This window comes from Chlamydotis macqueenii, chromosome W, assembly GCF_036417535.1.
Source record: "Chlamydotis macqueenii isolate bChlMac1 chromosome W, bChlMac1.mat, whole genome shotgun sequence".
Taxonomy (NCBI): domain Eukaryota; kingdom Metazoa; phylum Chordata; class Aves; order Otidiformes; family Otididae; genus Chlamydotis; species Chlamydotis macqueenii.
In genome coordinates this window covers 35061722-35082620 of record NC_141592.1, presented here as the reverse complement: position 1 = coordinate 35082620, position 20899 = coordinate 35061722, and the positions used below count along the sequence as shown (strand labels likewise).

The 20899-nt window shown below is 48.5% G+C and overlaps 1 protein-coding gene across 1 annotated transcript; it reads left to right on the top strand.

Moving 5' to 3' along the window:
- The first annotated feature begins 17169 nt into the window (after positions 1-17169).
- Positions 17170-19393, top strand: LOC147596655 (uncharacterized). Its single transcript, XM_086769416.1, has 2 exons — positions 17170-18630; positions 19343-19393. The coding sequence occupies exons 1-2, from the start codon at positions 17170-17172 to the stop codon at positions 19391-19393; spliced, it is 1512 nt and encodes a 503-aa protein (XP_086625542.1).
- The last annotated feature ends 1506 nt before the right edge of the window (positions 19394-20899 follow it).

Here is a 20899-nt window from a genome sequence, read left to right as displayed (position 1 = left end):
CCAGCCCGGCTGCAAGAAGTGGAGAGGCGATGTGAAGTGAATAAGATGTAAAAAAGATCCTGAGAGACATCTACCAGCCTGTTGTGAGGAACGGCTGCAGACGCCAAGGTCAGTTCAGAAGGAGGGGGAGGAGTAATGCGGCTCCTGGCCAAGATTCCCCTGCAGCCTGTGGTGACGACCATGGTGGAGCAGGTTGACCCCTGCAGCCCATGGAGGTCCACGGAGGAGCAGAGATCCACTTGGAGCCCGTGAAGGACCCCATACCGGGGGACGTGGATGCCTGAAGGCAGCTGTGGACCGTGGAGGGCCCGCTGGGACAGCTGTTCTGGAGAGACTGCACCCTGTGGAAGAGATGACCCACGCCGGAGCAGTTTCACGAAGGACTGTGGCCCGTGGGAGGGACCCCACGATGGAGCAGGGGAGGAATGTGAGGAGTTCTTCCCTCGACCATGAAGCAGCGGCGTAAAACAACGTATGATGAACTGACTGCAACCCCCATTCCCTCTTCCCCCCTGTGCCGCTCGGGGGGGGGGGAAGGTAGTAGAGATAATGTTAAGCTTGGGAAGAGGGAGGGGTGGGGGGAGGTTACCTTGTTCTCTGTCTCATTATCCTGCTCTTTGTAGTAATAAATGAATAGTTTTCCCCAAGTCGAGTCTGTTTTGCCCGTGACGGTAACTTTAAGGATTTCTCCCTGTCCTTATCTCAAACCTCGAGCCGTTTTTCCTTATATTTTCTCTCCCTGTTCTCTCGGATTGTGGGGGGAGTGAGAGAGAGAGACTGCATAGTCTGGTCCGATCGGGGCTGAACTACGGCAAGTGGACTCGTCCGGGCCTAGGGCGGACCTGCTTTTGGCCAAGGCCGAGCTGATTGGTAGCAGAATGTTCCGTGATAATGCCTCTGCGATAATGTATTTAAGAAGGAGAAAACTGAAAAAAAAAGAGAGAAGAGAAGATGTGAAGAAGCTGAGCGGGGGCAGAGGTGCAGAGGGGGAGGCGCGAGCCTCATGGGCCTTGCAGGCCTCACCCTCTGGCCTCTCGCCAGGCAGCCGACTGGGCCCGACTCGGCTCGGCCCGGCTGCAAGAAGTGGAAAGGAGATGAGAAGTGAATAAGATGTAAAAAAGATCCTGAGAGACATCTACCAGCCTGTTGTGAGGAACGGCTGCAGACGCCAAGGTCAGTTCAGAAGGAGGGGGAGGAGTAATGCGACTCCTGGCCAAGATTCCCCTGCAGCCTGTGGTGATGACCGTGGTGGAGCAGGTTGTCCCCCTGCAGCCCATGGAGGTCCACGGAGGAGCAGAGATCCACTTGGAGCCCGTGAAGGACCCCGTACCGGGGGAGGTGGATGCCTGAAGGCAGCTGTAGCCCGTGGAGGGCCCGCTGGGACAGCCGTTCTGGAGGGACTGCACCCGTGGAAGAGATGACCCACGCCGGAGCAGTTTCACGAAGGACTGTGGCCCGTGGGAGGGACCCCACGATGGAGCAGGGGAGGAATGTGAGGAGTTCTTCCCCCGACAACGAAGCAGCGGCGTGAAACAATGTATGATGAACTGACCGCAACCCCCATTCCCTCTTCCCCTCTGTGCTGCTTGGGGGGGGAAGGTAGTAGAGATAATGTTAAGCCCGGGAAGAGGGAGGAGTGGGGGGAGGTTATCTTGTTCCCTGTCTCATTCTCCTGCTAATTTTAGAAATAAATGAATAGTTTTCCCCAAGTCGAGTCTGTTTTGCCCGTAACGGTAACTTTAAGGATTTTTCCCTGTCCTTATCTCAAACCTTGAGCCATTTTCCTTATATTTTCTCTCCCTGTTCTCTTGGAGGGTGGTGGGAGTGAGAGAGAGACTGCGTAATCTGGTCCTGATCAGGGCTGAACTACGACAAATGGCAAGATGGACGTCGTCACATTTCAATGGATGTGGTCAACAAAATAACAGCTATGGCTCCACCAGCTAATAAAAAGGAAACACAAGCCTTCTTAGGCGTTGTGGGTTTCTGGAGAATGCATATTCCAAATTACAGTATGATTGTAAGCCCTCTCTATGAAGTGACTCGAAAGAGGAATGATTTTAAACGGGGCCCTGAACAACGACAAGCCTTTGAACAAATTAAACAGGAGATTGTTCATGCGGTAGCCCTTGGGCCAGTCCGGACAGGACAAGATGTGAAAAACATCCTCTACATCGCAGCCAGGGAGAATGGCCCTACCTGGAGTCTCTGGCAGAGAACACCAGGGGAGACTCGAGGTCGACCCCTAGGCTTTTGGAGCCGGGGATATAGAGGATCCGAGGCCTGCTGTACTCCAACTGAAAAAGAAATACTGGCAGCATATGAAGGAGTTCGAGCTGCTTCAGAAGTGATTGGTACTGAAGCACAGCTCCTCCTGGCACCCCGACTGCCAGTGCTGGGCTGGATGTTCAAAGGGAAGGTCCCCTCTACACATCATGCAACTGATGCGACGTGGATTAAATGGGTTGCACTGATCACACAGCGAGCCCGAATAGGAAACCCCAATCGCCCAGGAATTTTAGAAGTGATCACAGATTGGCCAGAAGGCAAAGATTTTGGAATGCCGCCAGAGGAAGAGGTGACACGTACTGAAGAAGCCCCACCATACAACAACCTCCCAGAAAATGAGAGGCGATATGCCCTGTTCACTGATGGGTCCTGTCGTATTGTAGGAAAACATCGGAAGTGGAAAGCTGCTGTGTGGAGTCCTACACGACGAGTGGCAGAAGCCACTGAAGGCCAAGGTGAATCGAGTCAGTTTGCAGAGGTGAAAGCCATCCAGCTGGCTTTAGACATCGCTGAACGGGAAAAATGGCCAAAGCTCTATCTCTGCACCGACTCATGGATGGTTGCAAATGCCCTGTGGGGGTGGTTAAAGCAATGGAAGCAGAGCAACCGGCAGCGCAGAGGCAAACCCATCTGGGCTGCTGCACTGTGGCAAGATATTGCTGCCCGGTTAGAGAAGCTTGTTGTAAAAGTACGTCACATAGATGCCCACGTACCCAAGAGTCGAGCCACTGAAGAACATCAAAACAACCAGCAAGTGGATCAGGCTGCTAAGATTAAAGTTTCCCAAGTGGACCTAGACTGGCAACACAGGGGTGAACTATTTTTAGCTCGGTGGGCCCATGACACCTCAGGCCATCAAGGAAGAGACGCAACATACAAATGGGCTCGTGATCGAGGGGTGGATTTAACCATGGGCACTATTGCACAGGTTATCCATGAATGTGAAACACGTGCTGCAATCAAGCAAGCCAAGCCTCTAAAGCCTCTGTGGTGTGGAGGACGATGGCTGAAGTATAAGTATGGAGAGGCCTGGCAGATTGATTACATCACACTCCCACAAACTCGCCAAGGCAAGCGCCATGTGCTTACAATGGTAGAAGCAACCACTGGGTGGCTAGAGACATATTCTGTATCCCATGCCACCACCCGAAACATCATCTTGGGCCTTGAGAAGCAAGTTCTCTGGCGACATGGCACTCCAGACAGAATAGAGTCAGACAATGGGACTCATTTCCGAAACGACCTCCTGGACACCTGGGCCAAAGAGCACGGCATTGAGTGGGTATATCACATCCCCTGTCATGCACCAGCCTCTGGAAAGATTGAACGGTACAATGGGCTGCTGAAAACTACACTGAAAGCAATGGGTGGTGGGACCTTCAAAAACAGGGACAAACATTTAGCAAAAGCCACCTGGTTAGTCAACACTCGGGGATCCACCAATCGAGCTGGCCCTGCCCAATCTGAACTTTTACATACTGTAGAAGGGGATAAAGTCCCTGTGGTGCACGTAAGGAATATACTGGGGAAAACAGTCTGGGTTATTCCTCCCCTGGGCAAAGGCAAACCCACCCGTGGGATTGCTTTTGCTCAGGGACCTGGATGTACTTGGTGGGTGATGCGGGAGGATGGGGAAGTCCGATGTGTACCTCAAGGAGATTTGATTCTAGGTGAAAATAGCCAATGATTTGAACTGGATATAATCATGTCTGTAGTTCTTTTATGTTCTCGCAGAGGTATTGCAGCAAGAATTACCCTCATCAGTGAAGAAGAAGCTTCGAGGAAACCGAGCGACGTGCAGCAGTGATGGAACCAGAACTGGCGCCCAACAACTTCCCCGAGATCAACATCTTCAACTCGCAGACCATGGACGTGATACACCAGCCGCGCCAGAGGTACCAGCTACGAGTTTCAGATGCAGTATGTAACAACTTCACACTACATACCATCTCTCCTGCCCTGAGAGACTGCTATCACAGATGGGGCCCAAAGTCATGGACCAAATCAACTCAACAGACTTTGGAGGGATAGCTCATAGATTGAGATCGTGATATCTTTGTGTATACCTATAAGCATGACGTAGATGGTATGGAATAAGGGGTGGATACTGTCCTGGTTTCAGCAGGGATGGAGTTAATTTTCTTCTCAGTAGCTGGTGTGTTTTGGATTTCGTGTGTGAAGAATGTTGATAAAAACACCCTGATGATACGAGTTGTTGTTAATGAGACCAAGGACACTGTCTGGCTTTCCAAGTCTCGTTAAAGTCTCGTTAACGTGTAGATGCGGGAAGCTGGGCGAAAGACAGAATAATTGATCCAAACTGGCCAAAGAGAGTATTCCATGCCATCAACGTCATGCTCAATATATAAGTGGGGATTGCCCATGGGAGGGGTATTCCTTTTCTTTTCGGACATTTTTGTCGGGTATCTGTTCGGGCACCTTTGGCATCCTTTTCTTCTCTTTTGCTTGCTGGCATCGTTCCCTCTCCCTTGCTAGCTTGCTCTCCCCCCTTTGCTTGCTGCTCGGTGTCGTTCCTGTGATCGCTGCTCAGGACGGGCTGCGTTGGTCATTCGGACATCGGGTGATGAGAAATCGTACATTGTCCATTTTGTATATTTTGTATATATTAATATCCTTATATCCTGTTAGCTTTGTAGTTTTTAGTATTTTTAGTAAACTGTTTTTATCTCAACCCACGAGTTTTCCTTTCTTCCCAATTTCTCTCCCCTGTCCCACTGGGTAGGGGGAGGGTGAATAAGAAACTGTGTGGTGATCCGGGCTAACCCACCACATCCTGGGAAACTCATGAAAAATTTTCAGGGGCATCTCATTCTATAGAGTCTATTGAGTCTGGAGAGATGCTTTAAAAGGGTGAAGCTATGCACAAAAGCATGTGTATGGAAAAAAAAATATATGGATTGCTGTACAAATTTATTTGAATATCTGTATTTGTACACCTTACCTAGCCTGATTAACCTTTTGTTAGGTTCTACCTACAGGTATGTGAGGTAACGTTAGCAGGGCTGCATGTATGCAGGAGGGGCAGTCTGCAGTGATTCGTGCGCTAGGCGCAGATAGGTCCTTGGGCGCAGGGGGCAGGTGCGTCCACGTACGTGGTGGGCACGGATAAGTCCATGGGTGCAGGGGCAGGTGCGTGGCGGGCACGGATAGATTCATGGGCGCAGGGGGCGGGTGCATTCACGTGCATAGCGGGTGTACGGGTATTTAACCCTGTGTTGCGCAGCATTAAATTGAAGGCTTGGCTTGACGGTATCCGTGTGATGCCCTGCTTTCCCCTGAGCGGGGCTCCGGTGCCTGCGGGGTAGGTTAGCTGGCAAGAGAGCTGGCACAGGTACATCATTGAGCCAGGGTTTTATAGTAAACTGGCCAATGTTGCCTATGTGGTGATGCTCACATGAAAGCTGAATTGTTTCCTAACTCTAAGGGTTTGTATCCTGATGTTGGTCTACACTAGGATAAATGGCAACACCCTCTCAACTGCATTGAGCATGTTAGTTGTGATGTTAGGAAGCCCAGCTTCCATGTTTACCTGGTCTCACTTTGCACCTGTTGGTCTGAGCTTGTGTGCTTGGATCTGGTTAGTCCCTGAATGGTGATATTTATTCCTCACTCTTCTAGGCAAAATCTCAATGTAATGGTAGATAATAGTTATAGGTCATTAGTTGTAAGTCTAATTCACTGTGAATGTATAAGAGCATGAGCTCTTGCTGTCCCAGTGCAGCCATACTCATTTGAGGTTTTTTTTGCATGACAAGCATGTGTGGTTTAGAACTCAATATGGATGTTTTGGTTCATGTTATGGAAGATTTGGCTATTTGGGTCCTGAGTACCGTTTTCTCCCCTGTGAATATGAAAGGGGTGGTCCCCTCTTTGCAGAAGGCTCAGGAGAAGGATGGTGGAACATCTTCCCAGCCTGCCCACTTTGGACAAGAACCCAAAGGAAGGACAACCAGTGCTGGGATCCTGCTGCTGTCCCTCCATCTCTCAGTAAATACACGCTCTTTCCCCTCATCCAGGCTGCCGAAAACCACTCAGTTGATGCTAGAAATGAACTTGTTTGAGGGAGAGCATGCGAGATCTCCCATTCCTAGGCATGGCAGGAGAGGGGTATGCACAGGTCCCCAGGAAAGTGTAGCTCAGCACTTCAATCATCTCCCCAGCCTTGAGCAGCTGAGCTGTGGAAATCAATTTGACGTAAATCTCTCAGCAGCTTTTTTGTCTGAAATAGTGCATAAAGGAAATGCAAAAGTGTTTAGTGGACAGGATTATATATGTGTTTACTACTCTCAGCACTTTCCTTTTGTCTTTTGACTGTGTAGTTCCCACTGGTGTGAATAGCTGTGCATGCAGTTAAAGCTTCTGAACATGAGCAGGCTGTAAGAGAGCTCTCCCATTAAACCTGTGACAGCTATGAATTTGTGGCTGCAAGAAATGTCAAGTTAGAAGAATTACTACTAGTAGAAAGTAATTATTTTTCATTTCCAAGGTTCCCTGCTCAGTGTTAACCCAAATGTAAACTTTCTATAATTTTGCATTGTTATCATCCCCTGTTCTGGTTTTGTTAGTGAGGGGGGGCCTAAGGTGGTATCTTCTGTAGGAAACTGCTAGAAGTTGCTCCCCTTTGTTCAGTGGACTCGGCCGGGCCTAGGGCGGACCCGCTGCTGGCCAAGGCCGAGCCAATTGGTAGCAGAATGTCCCGTGATAACGCCTCTGCGATAACGTATTTAAGTAGGGGAAAACAGGAAAAAGGGAGGAGAAGATGTGATGCAGCTGAGCGGGGGGCAGAGAGGGGGAGGCGCGAGCCTCATGGGCCTTGCAGGCCTCACCCTCTGGCCTCCCGCCGGGCAGCCGACTGGGCCCAACTCGGCCCGGCCCGGCTGCAAGAAGTGGAGAGGAGATGAGAAGTGAACAAGATGTAAAAAGGATCCTGAGAGGTGTCTGCCAGCCTGTTGTGAGGAACGGCTGCAGACGCCAAGGTCAGTGAAGAAGGAGGGGGAGGAGTAATATGGCTCCTGGCCAAGATTCCTCTGCAACTCGTGGTGAAGACCATGGTGGAGCGGGTTGTCCCCCTGCAGCCCATGGAGGTCCACGGAGGGGCAGAGATCCACCTGCAGCCCGTGGAGGACCCCACGCCAGAGCAGGTGGAGGCCTGAAGGAGGCTGTGGCCCGTGGAGGGCCCGCTGGGGCAGTCGTTCTGGAGGGACTGCACCCCGTGGAAGAGATGACCCACGCCGGAGCAGTTTCACGGAGGACTGTGGCCCGTGGGAGGGACCCCACGCTGGAGCAGAGGAGGAATGCGAGGAGTTCTTCCCCTGACGATGATACAGCGGCGTAAAACAACGCGTGATGAACTGACCGCGACCCCCATTCCCTTTTCCCCCCCCGTGCCGCTCGGGAGGGGAAGGTAGTAGAGATAATGTTAAGCCCGGGAAGAGGGAGGGGTGGGGGGGAGGTTATCTTGTTCCCTGTCTCATTCTCCTGCTAATTTTAGAAAATAAATGAATAGTTTTCCCCAAGTCGAGTCTGTTTTGCCCGTGACGGTAACTTTAAGGATTTCTCCCCGTCCTTATCTCAAACCTTGAGCCGTTTTTCTTATATCATCTCCCCCTGTTCTCTCGGAGGGTGGGGGGAGTGGGAGAGAGACTGCGTAGTCTGGTCCTGATCAGGGCTGAACTACGACACCCCCCTGGATGTATTACTTTCATTTCTATTTGCTATTTTACACATGCACCCTCACACACACATGCACACAGTTGTGGCACCTCATAATGTTTTTTTGTATTATTCCATCCCTTCAGGTCTATCTTGATATGTATTATTCTGTTGCCATAACATGCTGATGATATACAACATTTGTATAAAGATTCAAATCAATGTTTACCACACCAGAGCACTATCATTCAAAAAGAAAGCACAAATCAATAATTCATTAAGCAAGATAGAAATTAATGATTTGAAATTGTTATTCTTCCCTTTAGTACTTTCAAAGGAAATTTCATTTTTCAAATGAAGCTTGATCACTTTGTAGACTAAATGAGTCTGATTTAATGCGTCTGATGGTAGTCAGCATAGTATTTGTCATGGGATAAATAGTAAAAATCCAAAATTAGCATAGATAGTTTTCAGTTTTCTAAAACTTATGATTCATTAAAAAAATACTCCATGATATAAAAAATACTGGAGGGGGGGTGTTTTGTTTTCCAAGTTGTATAAAATAGCCTTTTTAGACATAAATAAAATTATTCACTTCAGGTTGGAACAATTTATTTTCAAAAAGCTTGTCTCGTTAAAAAAAAATGAATAGACCTACTTTGAAAAAGAGAATTTTGCTTTCTAAAAAGGGGATATAGTTGATCTAGGAAATGTTAGGAATTATATAATGCTTCCAGAAAAAATGCTGAAGTTTTGTTTTGGGTTTTGTTTTTTTGACTGAAACAACCAGAGGAATAGATGTAAATGTGTGACAGCTGATCAGCTTGGTCCTTTGTTTTTCACTGATAACTTTAATTTGCATCACTCTAGTCAGCAGAGCAGAAAATGCTATTCTCTGCTATCATGTGTAAGTTGAAAACAAGGAAGAGTGTGTTTCTTTTTCTGCACCCATCCAAGCCCATGAGACAACCAGGTGATCTCCTGCCCTGGAAGATGGGCTAAATGAATGAGTCTGGAATTCAAAAGCACCTTTAGTCCTGCTCATTTCCTAATTCACCAGCAATAAAGTGGTCATTGCTGATGACACAGGGAATTACTTGTGGTTTTAAAACACAATGATAGAGTATCCACCAGGAACTGCAGAGCATTAGCTGTTGCTTTCACTGATGAGTGTTCTCTATTGATTGGTTTTCATTGCTTGAGCTCAATAAGGCTTTTGTTTATGATGACATAGTTTATGATTGCTTATTTATCTACTGAGTGTAAAATGAGCTTAGAATCAAATTGCCATATTTACCAAAAGGATGTCTGGATTCTTGAAGAAGCTATTTCACTCCAAGGCATATACCAAAATTGGATAGAGTAGAAAAAAATGTAAATTTAAAAAAATACCCACACTGGCCTTGAAATTACCCAATCTCTTTTCTTAGATATCCTCACCCCTGTTGCTGAGGCAATGGCTTCCTCTCTGCTCAACTTCTGATCCATTCCATTGGCCCCGTGAAAAATTTTATCTACAAACATGAAGTAACAACAGAGGCTGAAATCAGCACAACCTCCTCAAGTTATTTGCTTGAAAGCACGCATGTAATCTAGACTGAGTTGAAGAAGTGATTAAGCAAGTGCAGGGGAGAAAAACCCAGGAAAGGCTGTTAAAAACAAACATATGCAGTAGCGGGTCAACAGGTCCCTGATACGGGGGAAGGATGACTTTATGCTTCTGCTGTTATCATAGGCTTCCCTGCAGCTTTGCTGCAGGGCACTGTCAGGTATGGGATACTGAGCTGGATGGACCTTTAGTACAACTCTTTTCTTGTTCCTAATAAAAAAAAGCAAGTTCTTACCTAAGTATTCACACAAACAGAATAGAAGTGGACTTATATTGCAGCAACATTTGCTGAATGATTGTGCATTTAGGATGATCATGGGTAATCCATATTAATGGAAATGATACAAGACAGTATCGCTGTTTGTACTGGTAGCCTCTTTCCAGGACTCTAGATAGGATCAAAGTAACTGTTCTATAAATTAAGCAACCGGTAATAACTAAAATTGGGAAAAAAAATCGTTTTCTGATTCATATCTTTAATCAATTGCAACATGGTGCAATTGCATTTTAGCTGCAGCTTTCCAATTGTTAGCTCAATAGAGATTGCTCCATTGCTTCTGATTAGCACAACGTTATTGCATTTTTATTGACTTTTATGGTAGTTTTTGCAACATTCAAGGTGCATAAGTTAAACAGAAAAGTAACATAGTAACATTTCAAGATGGAAGGAGGTCATAAAGATGCAGAGTAGGTATAATTTAGAATAGCAGGAAATTACAAATGAAGGATAACTCCCTTGCCTCCATGCCTAGTTAAGTCCCTCTATACATGTTTTCAGAATATGTCAGTAAAACATGAAGTAGTTGTATATCATAAAAAGTTAATGGATGATAGAGTTGGCAAATACTTTAGGATTATTATTTTAGATATGATTAGGCTGAAATTCATCTGCAAATAAGTAACTTTACAGGATTTTTTAGTTGTAAAAGTGTTAATTATTTGAAGAATTGGGTTTGGTCTAAATAAAAAAAAAAGTCAATAAAAAGATGTGGACTTCTAAGCACATGTAATGAACATAAACATAAATATAATCTTGAAAACAGTCAAACATGCTCCCTGAAAGCTCTCTGTACATGAGTTGTTTCAGACAAGTTGTTTGGGTTCAATAGAGTCTGTACATGGCCTTTCTTTATGAAAGTGTAGTTACGTGGAAAACTTCAAAGCACGTACTTGCCAAGATTTTTTTTTTTCCTTTTACTGTCTATGTAGTTATGCCTATTTTGGAGAAAAAGAGGCAAAGTCATAATACAGAACAGTCCTTCATTATCACCTGAATAGATATAGTCAGCTTCTTCAACTGTAACTCTGTTTTCACTTTATCGTGAAAAAGATGCACTCTTTCACCTCCAGGGTAGTTAAAACAGTTTTTGAGAACTTTGAATATCCAGGAGATATTCAAGCCAGTGTGGTGTTACTGTTACGTCTCTTGAATGTATGCCAAGTCTGGTTTAGGGTTACAAAAACCTCTTTTTAGGAATATCCTCCAGAGATCTACCCTGAGCCAAGACAGTAATGTGTGGCATGGCACGTGGGAGAACATGGGCAGGTACCTAGAAAACTTTTCACCTCCCATGGTTTGGAATTTTAGTCCTGAAACACTAAAGTACCCTGATAAAGTAACAGAATATTTTAAGAAAAAATGTTGTGGCTGCTCTAAAGAAGCACAATTAAGTGCACTGTGCTGGGCCCTGGCTACTATCTACCAAATACTGCTCAATGTTATGCAGCACCCTCCAGAGAAAAAAAGGGAGAACAGACTGACCTGCAGTATAGCTAGTCAAACCTCAGCAACAGGCACTGCAGCAGAATCGGAGAGTGAACGTGTGCTGGTATCCGTTGCCCCTGTATGCAAGAAGACTTGGAAGTGGAAGTCAGCTCGTTTACTGAGGGACTGTTCTGGTTTTGTTTACTAACGGGGTGCCTAAGGTGGTAGCTTCTGTAGGAAACTGCTAGAAGTTGCTCCCCTTTGTTCAGTGGACTCGGCCGGGCCTAGGGCGGACCTGCTGCTGGCAAAGGCCGAGCCAATTGGTAGCAGAATGTTCCGTGATAACGCCTCTGCCATAACGTATTTAAGAAGGGGAAAACAGAAAAAAAAAAAAGAGAGAAGAGAAGATGTGAAGAAGCTGAGCAGGGGCAGAGAGGGGGAGGTGCGAGCCTTGTGGGCCTTGCAGGCCTCACACTCTGGCCTCCTGCCAGGCAGCCGACTGGGCCCGACTTGGTCTGGCCCGGCCGCAAGAAGTGGAGAGGAGATGAGAAGTGAATAAGATGTAAAAAGGATCCTGAGAGGCATCTGCCAGCCTGCTGTGAGGAACGGCTGCAGACGCCAAGGTCAGTTCAGAAGGAGGGGGAGGAGTAATGCGGCTCCTGGCCAAGATTCCCCTGCAGCCTGTGGTGACAACCATGGTGGAGCAGGTTGTCCCCCTGCAGCCCATGGAGGTCCACAGAGGAGCAGAGATCCACCTGCAGCCCCTGGAGGACCCCACATCGGGGCAGGTGGATGCCTGATGGAGGCTGTGGCCCGTGGAGGGCCCGCTGGGGCAGCTGTTCTGGAGAGACTGCACCCCGTGGAAGAGATGACCCACGCTGGAGCAGTTTCATGAAGGACTGTGGCCCGTGGGAGGGACCCCACGCTGGAGCAGAGGAGGAATGCGAGGAGTTCTTCCTCCGATGATGAAGCAGCGGCGTAAAACAACGTGTGATGAACTGACTGCAACCCCCATTCCCTCTTCCCCCTCTGTGCCGCTCCAGGTGGGGGGAAGGTAGTAGAGATAATGTTAAGCTTGGGAAGAGGGAGGGGTGGATGGAGGTTATCTTGTTCTCTGTCTCATTATCCTGCTATTTGTAGTAATAAATGAGTAGTTTTCCCCAAGTCGAGTCTGTTTTACCCGTGACGGTAACTTTAAGGATTTCTCCCTGTCCTTATCTCAAACCTCGAGCTGTTTTTCCTTTTATCATCTCCCCCTATTCTCTTGGAGAGAGCCGCTGCTTCATGGTCGGGGGAAGAACTCCTCACATTCCTCCCCTGCTCCATCGTGGGGTCCCTCCCACGGGCCACAGTCCTTAATGGAACTGCTCCGGCGTGGGTCGTCTCTTCCACGGAGTTCAGTCCCTTCAGAACAGCTGTCCCAGCGGGCCCTCCATGGGCCACAGCTGCCTTCAGGCATCCACCTCTCCCGGTACGGGGTCCTTCACGGGCTCCAAGTGGATCTCAGCTCCTCCATGGGCTGCAGGGGGACAACCTGCTCCACCATGGTCGTCACCACAGGCTGCAGGGGAATCTTGGCCAGGAGCCGCATTACTCCTCCCCCTCCTTCTGAACTGACCTTGGCGTCTGCAGCCGTTCCTCACAACAGGCTGGTAGATGTCTCTCAGGATCTTTTTTACATCTTATTCACTTCTCATCTCCTTTCCACTTCTTGCAGCCGGGCTGGACCGAGTCGGGCCCAGTCGGCTGCCTGGCGAGAGGCCAGAGGGTGAGGCCTGCAAGGCCCATGAGGCCTGTGCCTCCCCCTCTGCGCCTCTGCCCCTGCTCAGCTTCTTCACATCTTCTCTTCTCTCTTTTTTTTTCTGTTTTCCCCTTCTTAAATACGTTATCGCAGAGGCATTATCACGGAACATTCTGCTACCAATCGACTCGGCCTTGGCTAGCAGCAGGTCCGCCCTAGGCCCAGCCGAGTCCACTGAACAAAGGGGAGCGACTTCTAGCAGTTTCCTACAGAAGCTACCACCTTAGGCCCCCCTTCACTAACAAAACCACGACATTAGCCAACAGCTAGGGTAAGTTTACCCAAATGAGCCAAAGGGCCATTCCATCCCATGTGACATCATGCTCAGTATGTAAGTGGGGAGGGTGGTGAGGGAAGCCTCTTGCTCTTACTTGGGAGGAAGTTGGGTATCAGGATTTGTTGAGAGCTATGGTACTGTATTTGTTTTTCAATCTCTGTTTTGTTTTCTTCTATTATCTCTCTTAATTTTTTATTTTTTTTATCTCAACCCATGTGTTTTTGCTGCCTTTTCTTTACCAGTTTTCCTCCGTGTTCCACTGGAGGGAGTGAGTGGGAGACTGTGTAGTTTGATCCTGAGTGGGATGAAACTATGACAATAATCCAAAATTAATCTTGTGGCATTGATGAAATTAATGTGCACAGAACACCCTTTTTCTCTTCACTAACCACAAAGAGGGTGTAGAGTGACCAGCTCACCTGATCACGGCAGGCCTCTCTGTAACACACAGCCTTTAGGTGTTCCCCAAGGAATTTCTCCTGGAAACGTCCCCAAGTGACCAAATGTGTTTTAGTCTCACCAAGCTAGGGTAAAGGAGGCTGTCCAAAGTCCTCATAATACCTAAGCTTCACAGTTTTCAAACTAAGCTTGCAGAGTGAGAGGAAAAAGCACATGATATGCTAATATGAAACCCTCCATGGGAAAGACCATCCCTATGGACAAAGGCAGCACTTAAAGATCTGCCTCCTTGTTCCATGTGCTGCATATTATAACCAGTAGCAAATAAAATTACTTGGGAGGATGCTTTAGTTATATAAAAAGCTTTGCCATAGATATAATATTTTCATTGCATTTAGAGGGACCAGTTAGAAAGTAGAAGTAAGAATGAAAGGAAGATTAGTTATCTATTAAATTCTGCAGAGCTTTCCCATAAAATTATAGCAAAGGCTTCTCTTAACAAGAAGGCATTTTGCCAATTAAGCATTATTATGTTGTCTTTACACATGGGACTCACTACAGTTGTTGCAACCACTGAACTTTTTCTCAGGCATACACCCACATCTTATTATGATTAAAAATTTTGATTATTAGTCCCATTACATTGTTCTTGGTCACATTCATCAATGGATGACCTACAGTCTGCACCAGAACCACAGCACCCAGTCAACCAACCAAAAACCCCCCCACTGACACACAAGGTAAGTATAGCAGGCAATAGATGCCAATGAGTGGAAAGTTGCAAGGGCAAGGGGCAGCAGGAGGAAGAAGCTTCCCCTGAAACCCAAGGTGCCCCTGCAGAACCGCTTTGCTGCTCTGCAGACTGAAGAAGTAAGACCCAGCACCTTGGGGGAGGCACTGGAGCCATGCAAGGTAGCCCGACCAGCTCGTGTGATAACTAGTGCTACCAAAAAAAGGAGACGAGTGGTAGTAGTGGGTGACTCCCTCCTGAGAGGTACAGAGGCACCCATCTGCCGACCTGATGTGCCCTCTCGGGAGGTGTGCTGTCTCCCAGGGGCTCGTATCAGGGATGTCACCAAGAGAATACCAAGCCTCATACAGCCCACGGACTACTATCTGTTGCTGGTGTTTCATGTGGGTGCCAGCGACACAGCCAGGAGCAGCCTGAGAAACATCAAAAGGGATTTCAGGGCCCTAGGTACAACAAAGACTCTGGGGCGCAGGTGGTCTTCTCGTCAATCCTCCCAGTGGAAGGGCAGGGGCCTGAAAGGGCCAGATGTATCTGGCAGGTCAACTCATGGCTCAGGGAGTGGTGCTGCAGCCAGGGCTTTGGGTATCTAGATCACAGGGCGTGCTTTGAGAAGCCAGGTTTACTAGGGGCGGACAGTGTGCACCTAACTGAGAAGGGGAAGAGTGTGCTTGGCCAAAGGCTTGCCAGACTTGGCTTTAAACTAGTGTTGCTGGGGGAGGGGGAGCACAGTTCAGCCCACTGCTGTCAGTATTGCGCCAGTGCCAGCACCAAGTGCCCAGAAGTTGAGGAAGGATCACAGGTAAGTGCGAGAGAACTTAAACAGCAGACCAAAAGAACTCCTGTCGCTCCAGCCAGCAAGTCGGCTTTGTCGGGGGCCCAGCTGAAGTGTCTCTATACCAATGCATGCAGCATGGGGAATAAACAGGAAGAGCTGGAGCTGCGTGCACACATGCAGGGCTTCGACCTCGTTGGCATCACGGAGACGCGGTGGGATGACTCATACGAATGGATCGTTGGCATGGAGGAGTATAGGCTTTTTAGGAAGGACAAGCAGGAGAGACGAGGAGGGGGTGTTGCTCTCTACGTCAGCAACCAGCTGGAGTGTGTGGAGCTCCGCCTGGGGATGGAGGAGGAGCTGACAGAGAGCTTCTGGGTCAAGATTAGAGGAAGGGGACAGACAGGGGACATTATGGCGGGGGTCTGTTACAGGCCGCCTGGCCAGGAGGACAGAGGGGATGAGGCCATCTACAGGCAGATAGGAGCAGCCTTGCAGTCGCAAGCCCTGGTCCTCATGGGGGACTTCAACCACCCTGACATCTGCTGGAGAGACAACACGGCAGGGCACAGGCGGTCCAGGAGGTTCCTGGAATGCATGGATGACAACTTCCTCCTGCAGGTGTAAGGGTCGGTCAGAAAATCAGTATTGTCTCAACCTTGTCATCGAGGACTTCCAGGTGGACTATGGACTTGATCTGGCCTAAAAGTTAGGCTCACAACTTGACATGAGTTGCTGTGAGCAGCCTGCCTGAGATGCAGTTGTTTTTTTTTTTCTCCCGGGAACAGAACGGAACTGTTATGGACAAGGCCGACTCTGGCCTAACAACAAAATGTACAACATCCTTGAGACGGCGGACAGAGTGGTGCAGAGGTGCCACAGCTCATCCCTGTTGTCAAAACTGGCAGAGATAACCGTGCAGCTGCTATCGAGGAGGATGAATCACAACTGCTGTCTCAAAAACAACAGTGAGAAAGTGTCCTTTAATGGAACTTTGCTAATTATAATGTACAAAAAACACACTTCTATCCTAAGGGCTGAGAACAGGCGGAGATCCCCAAAGTAAGGAGGAGCAAGGTTTGCCACTTGGCATAAAAGGTCGACCCCTAACAACGAGACCCCCGAAGAGCTCTCCCCACCAAGGATCGACATCGACATTGATCGTGAGGACCGGCGGGACGCTGCCTGGACCTGGGACCATAGGGACGCCTTGGACCCGCGGTGGTAGCTATTATCTTCTTTTTTTTTTTTCCTTCCCTATCTTTACTTTTCCTTTTCACTCCCTTTCACCTATCGCACGCCGCTTTACGGGCAAAATAATAAAGTTTGTGCTGTTTGATTGAAACCAACCCCTTTGGCGTGTTCGCCGTAATTTTGCACTTCGAGATCGCATTAAAAGAACCATCACGAGTCCCGAGTGGGCTGTGACATTTTTTTAAATTGGCGTAGTCGGCAGGATCCTGAAAGACAGAGAGGTGCAGGTTGTGTGTGGTCTGTAACAGGGGAAGGACGGTTTGGTCTAGCCACACCTAGCCCTACATCCATTCGGATGAGAGGTGTCTAGAAAGCAAGGGGGCTGATCCGAATTTCCCACACACCTCACACACCTAATGGACTTGAACTGAGGTTTGGACTCTGTCTGATGGGAGTTAATAATCAGATCTCCTAGTGCAAAAGGGGGATCTGTCCTCATATGTATGAGGCTGACTACTCAGGGAAGTGAAGGGCGACTGCAGAGAGTCTGCATTTGTGGAAATTAAGTTTGGCCTCCCTGTAGTAGATTTTGGTCCCTTCAACCACTCGGGGAAGAGAAGGGCGACGCAGGGGAACTGCGTGTGTGGAAACTAAGTTTAGCCTCTCCGAAGTGGGTTTGGTCCCTTCGTAATAAGAATGGCAGGAAAAATTGATGATCGGTACTCTTTGTTAGTGAGAAATCGAGACTCGCTTTATGAGTTCTTGGCACAGCACGGTGCCCAGCCATCCACACCTGGGCAAGATTGGGCTCGGGATAATTGGACAAATTTGCAGAGCGTAGTAGATCAAATTACTTCCTTGCAGAAGGAGGCGAGAGTAAAATCTGGCAGAGGCAAAGCCATAGTTTGTGCTGTTCTGGGTGCAAGTCTGGCAGCAGCAGTAGAGGACCACCTTAAGCGGCGAGAGCAGGAGCAACAGATTATTGAGTCGCTCCAGCGTTTGGTGGAGGCCCTTCAGGGGACAGTATCCACCCTCGAAAAACAGCTGGAGGGAGAAAAGGAGCAAAACCTTTTGCTAAAATCTATCTTGAGGGAGGAATATCCAAAGAATTCAGAATTGGACAGTGAGACAGATCTGAAGCTTGAGGAGAGAGGTATTCGACAGATAAGTCCAATACACCCTCAGAAGAAATTGGAGGAAGTGAGAGATCGCTCTGGCGACCACCCTCGGGTGAGACCTTTGGTTAAAACAGAATTCTTTTATTTGAATGATGAGGATAGCGACCCACAGATAGCAACTAAGGAGTCGCCGTATACCGCTACTGAGCTTGCCAAACTGAGGCGGGAGTACGGGCGTCTTGCCAAAGAATCTGAGACGGAGTATGTGTGGCGTGTATCTCTAACCGGGGGAGATCAAATTCAGCTGAGTGAAAAGGAGGCTGAGGGATATTGGGGTCCTGGAGTCTTTTTGACCACAGGAGATAATAGTGCCCCATGGTCCTTAACTCAGCGAGCTGCCTATTGGGCTGGGGGGTTAAACCCTTTGGAGAGAGGGGATCCTCTTGCAATCACTGGCACAGTTGATCAGCTGGTGGAAAGCGTCCAAAAAGCTGCTTGTTTGCAAATGATGAAAGAAAGAAAGTTAACTCCTAGATGTGAATCTCCAATGATGTTGCCGGTGGACCCTGAGAGCATGACTCCCTTGATAAGGGGACTTCCAGAGTCACTTAAACCTTTGGGGATTCAACTTCAAAAGACCGTTGAGACACTCGGTCCCTTAGAAAGATTGGAGGGCTTTATGAGAGGCCGTGGAAATACAACCAATAGCCCCGTGAATGTGTCTCCCTCCGATCTCAGCCCAGCTCGACCCTCGTCAGGTGATAAAGCAAAGGTGTGGACTTGGGGGGAGGTAGCACAGGAGCTGATAAATTATGGGAGAAAATATGGTCCAGTAAAACTCCCAGAGGACAGACCAAAAGGAATCCGTCAGATAGAAATCAGGGACTCGCCCCCCCACGTCAGTCAACCTAGCCCTCGTTTTAAAACAGCGGGGGGAGCACAGCCCATGGCCCGACAACAGCGGTGGCTTTTGGGAATTAAAAAGGGTGTTCCAAGAGATGTAATGGATGGTTTACCCATTGAAAAGCTGAGCAAGGTGGTATCAAAATGGTGTAGCCCGAAACAATACCCACCCAAAGGAAAAGAAATCTCACCCATCACACCCACAGCCCCACCTTTGGAAGACACAGGCAACAGAAACAGTGGGGGTTTTCCCCAGACGCAGGAAAACTAGAAGCTCCATTCCCCATCAGTGAGCGAGGGAATGGAGGATGGTTTTATATCCGACAGCTCACCAAGACTAGCAGGGGAGATTTGCTAATTACGGCTATTGTGGGTCCAAAACGTGGACTGGTGACCTTTTTGATTGATACCGGTGCCCAAGTCTCCACTCTGACTAAAGAAGATGCACAAAGGTGTGGTGTCTCTCCCTCGAGGAGATGTTTTTGTGTCCTGAATGCTTTAGGGTCAACAGAAGCCATGAGTGTTGCTCAGGTAAAGCTAACGTTGCCGGGAGAGGAAAACACGGTCACTGTTACGATGGTGATTGGGAATATTCCTACTAATTTATTAGGAATGGATGTCCTTAAAGGGACAGGTTGGAAAGACCCAGTTGTGGTGGACTTTTGGGACCCCGCAATTAAATATTAGGTTACTCCAAACTGCACCCTCTCTGCCGTTTAGCAAAGTAACTAATGTCAAACAATACCCCCTTCCCCTGGGAGCAAAAGAAGGTATCAGACCTGTTTTGCAGGAACTGCGGGAGCAAGGGGTTGTGATAAATACACATTCTCCTTTTAACTCTCCTCCAGTGCGAAAACCTAATGGAAAGTGGCGACTCACAGCGGATTTTAGGAGACTGAACGCCAGCACTGAACCTTTGACTGCCACAGTGCCCAATTTGGTGGAATTGATAACAATAATTCAGGAGAAAGCTCACCCAATTATGGCAACTGTAGATGTCAAAGACATGGTTTCTATGGTACCTTTGCAACCAGAGGACAGAGACCGTTTTGCCTTTACGTGGGAAGGGCAACAATATACTTTCACCCGGCTACCCCAGGGGTATAAGCATTCTCCTACATTGGCTCATCATGCTTTAGCCCAAGAATTGGAAAAAATACCAAAAACCTGAAGCTGTAGATGTAGATGTTTACCAATATATTGATGACATCCTTGTGGGGGGGGAAAGAAATAAAGGAGGTGGAAACAACCCACCAGAATATAATTTCTCACTTGGAGAATTTGGGTTTGCAAATTCCTCCTGAAAAGGTCCAAAAGCCATCACAAGAAGTAAAGTTTTTGGGAATTTGGTGGAAAGGGGGTGTCATAGTTCAGCCCCGATTGGGACCAGACTATGCAGTCTCTCTCTCGCTCCCCCCACCCTCCGAGAGAATAGGAGGAGATGATATAAGGAAAAACGGCTCGAGGTTTGAGATAAGGACAGGGAGAAATCCTTAAAGTTACCGTTACGGGCAAAACAGACTCGACTTGGGGAAAACTATTCATTTATTTCTAAAATTAGCAGGAGAATGAGACAGGGAAAAAGATAACCTCCCCCCACCCCTCCCTCTTCCCGGGCTTAACATTATCTCTACTACCTTCCCCTCCCGAGCGGCACGGGGGGAAAAGGGAATGGGGGTTGCAGTCAGTTCATCACGCGTTGTTTTACGCCGCTGTATCATCGTCGGGGGAAGAACTCCTCGCATTCCTCCTCTGCTCCATCATGGGGTCCCTCCCACGTGCCACAGTCCTTCGTGAAACTGCTCCGGTGTGGGTCATCTCTTCCACGGGGTGCAGTCCCTCTAGAACAGCTGTCCCAGCAGGCCCTCCACGGGCCACAGCCTCCTTCAGGCCTCCACCTGCTCCGGCGTGGGGTCCTCCACAGGCTGCAGGTGGATCTCTGCCCCTCCGTGGACCTCCATGGGCTGCAGGGGGACAACCTGCTCCACCATGGTCGTCACCACGAGTTGCAGAGGAATCTTGGCCAGGAGCCATATTACTCCTCCCCCTCCTTCTTCACTGACCTTGGCGTCTGCAGCCGTTCCTCACAACAGGCTGGCAGACGCCTCTCAGGATCCTTTTTACATCTTATTCACTTCTCATCTCCTCTCCACTTCTTGCAGCCAGGCCAGGCCGAGTTGGGCCCAGTCGGCTGCCCGGCGGGAGGCCAGAGGGTGAGGCCTGCAAGGCCCATGAGGCTCGCGCCTCCCCCTCTCTGCCCCCCGCTCAGCTGCTTCACATCTTTTCTCCTCCTCTTTTTCCTGTTTTCCCCTTCTTAAATACGTTATCGCAGAGGCATTATCACGGGACATTCTGCTACCAATTGGCTCGGCCTTGGCCAGCAGCATGTCCGCCCTAGGCCCGGC

Excerpts from the sequence above, each read along its gene's own strand:
- LOC147596655 (XM_086769416.1), top strand. The coding sequence starts at position 17,170 with ATGGCAGGAAAAATTGATGATCGGTACTCTTTGTTAGTGAGAAATCGA. Across the intron at positions 18,631-19,342 it reads TTGAAAAGCTGAGCAAGGTG|TGCGAAAACCTAATGGAAAG; the intron begins GTATCAAAATGG and ends ACTCTCCTCCAG.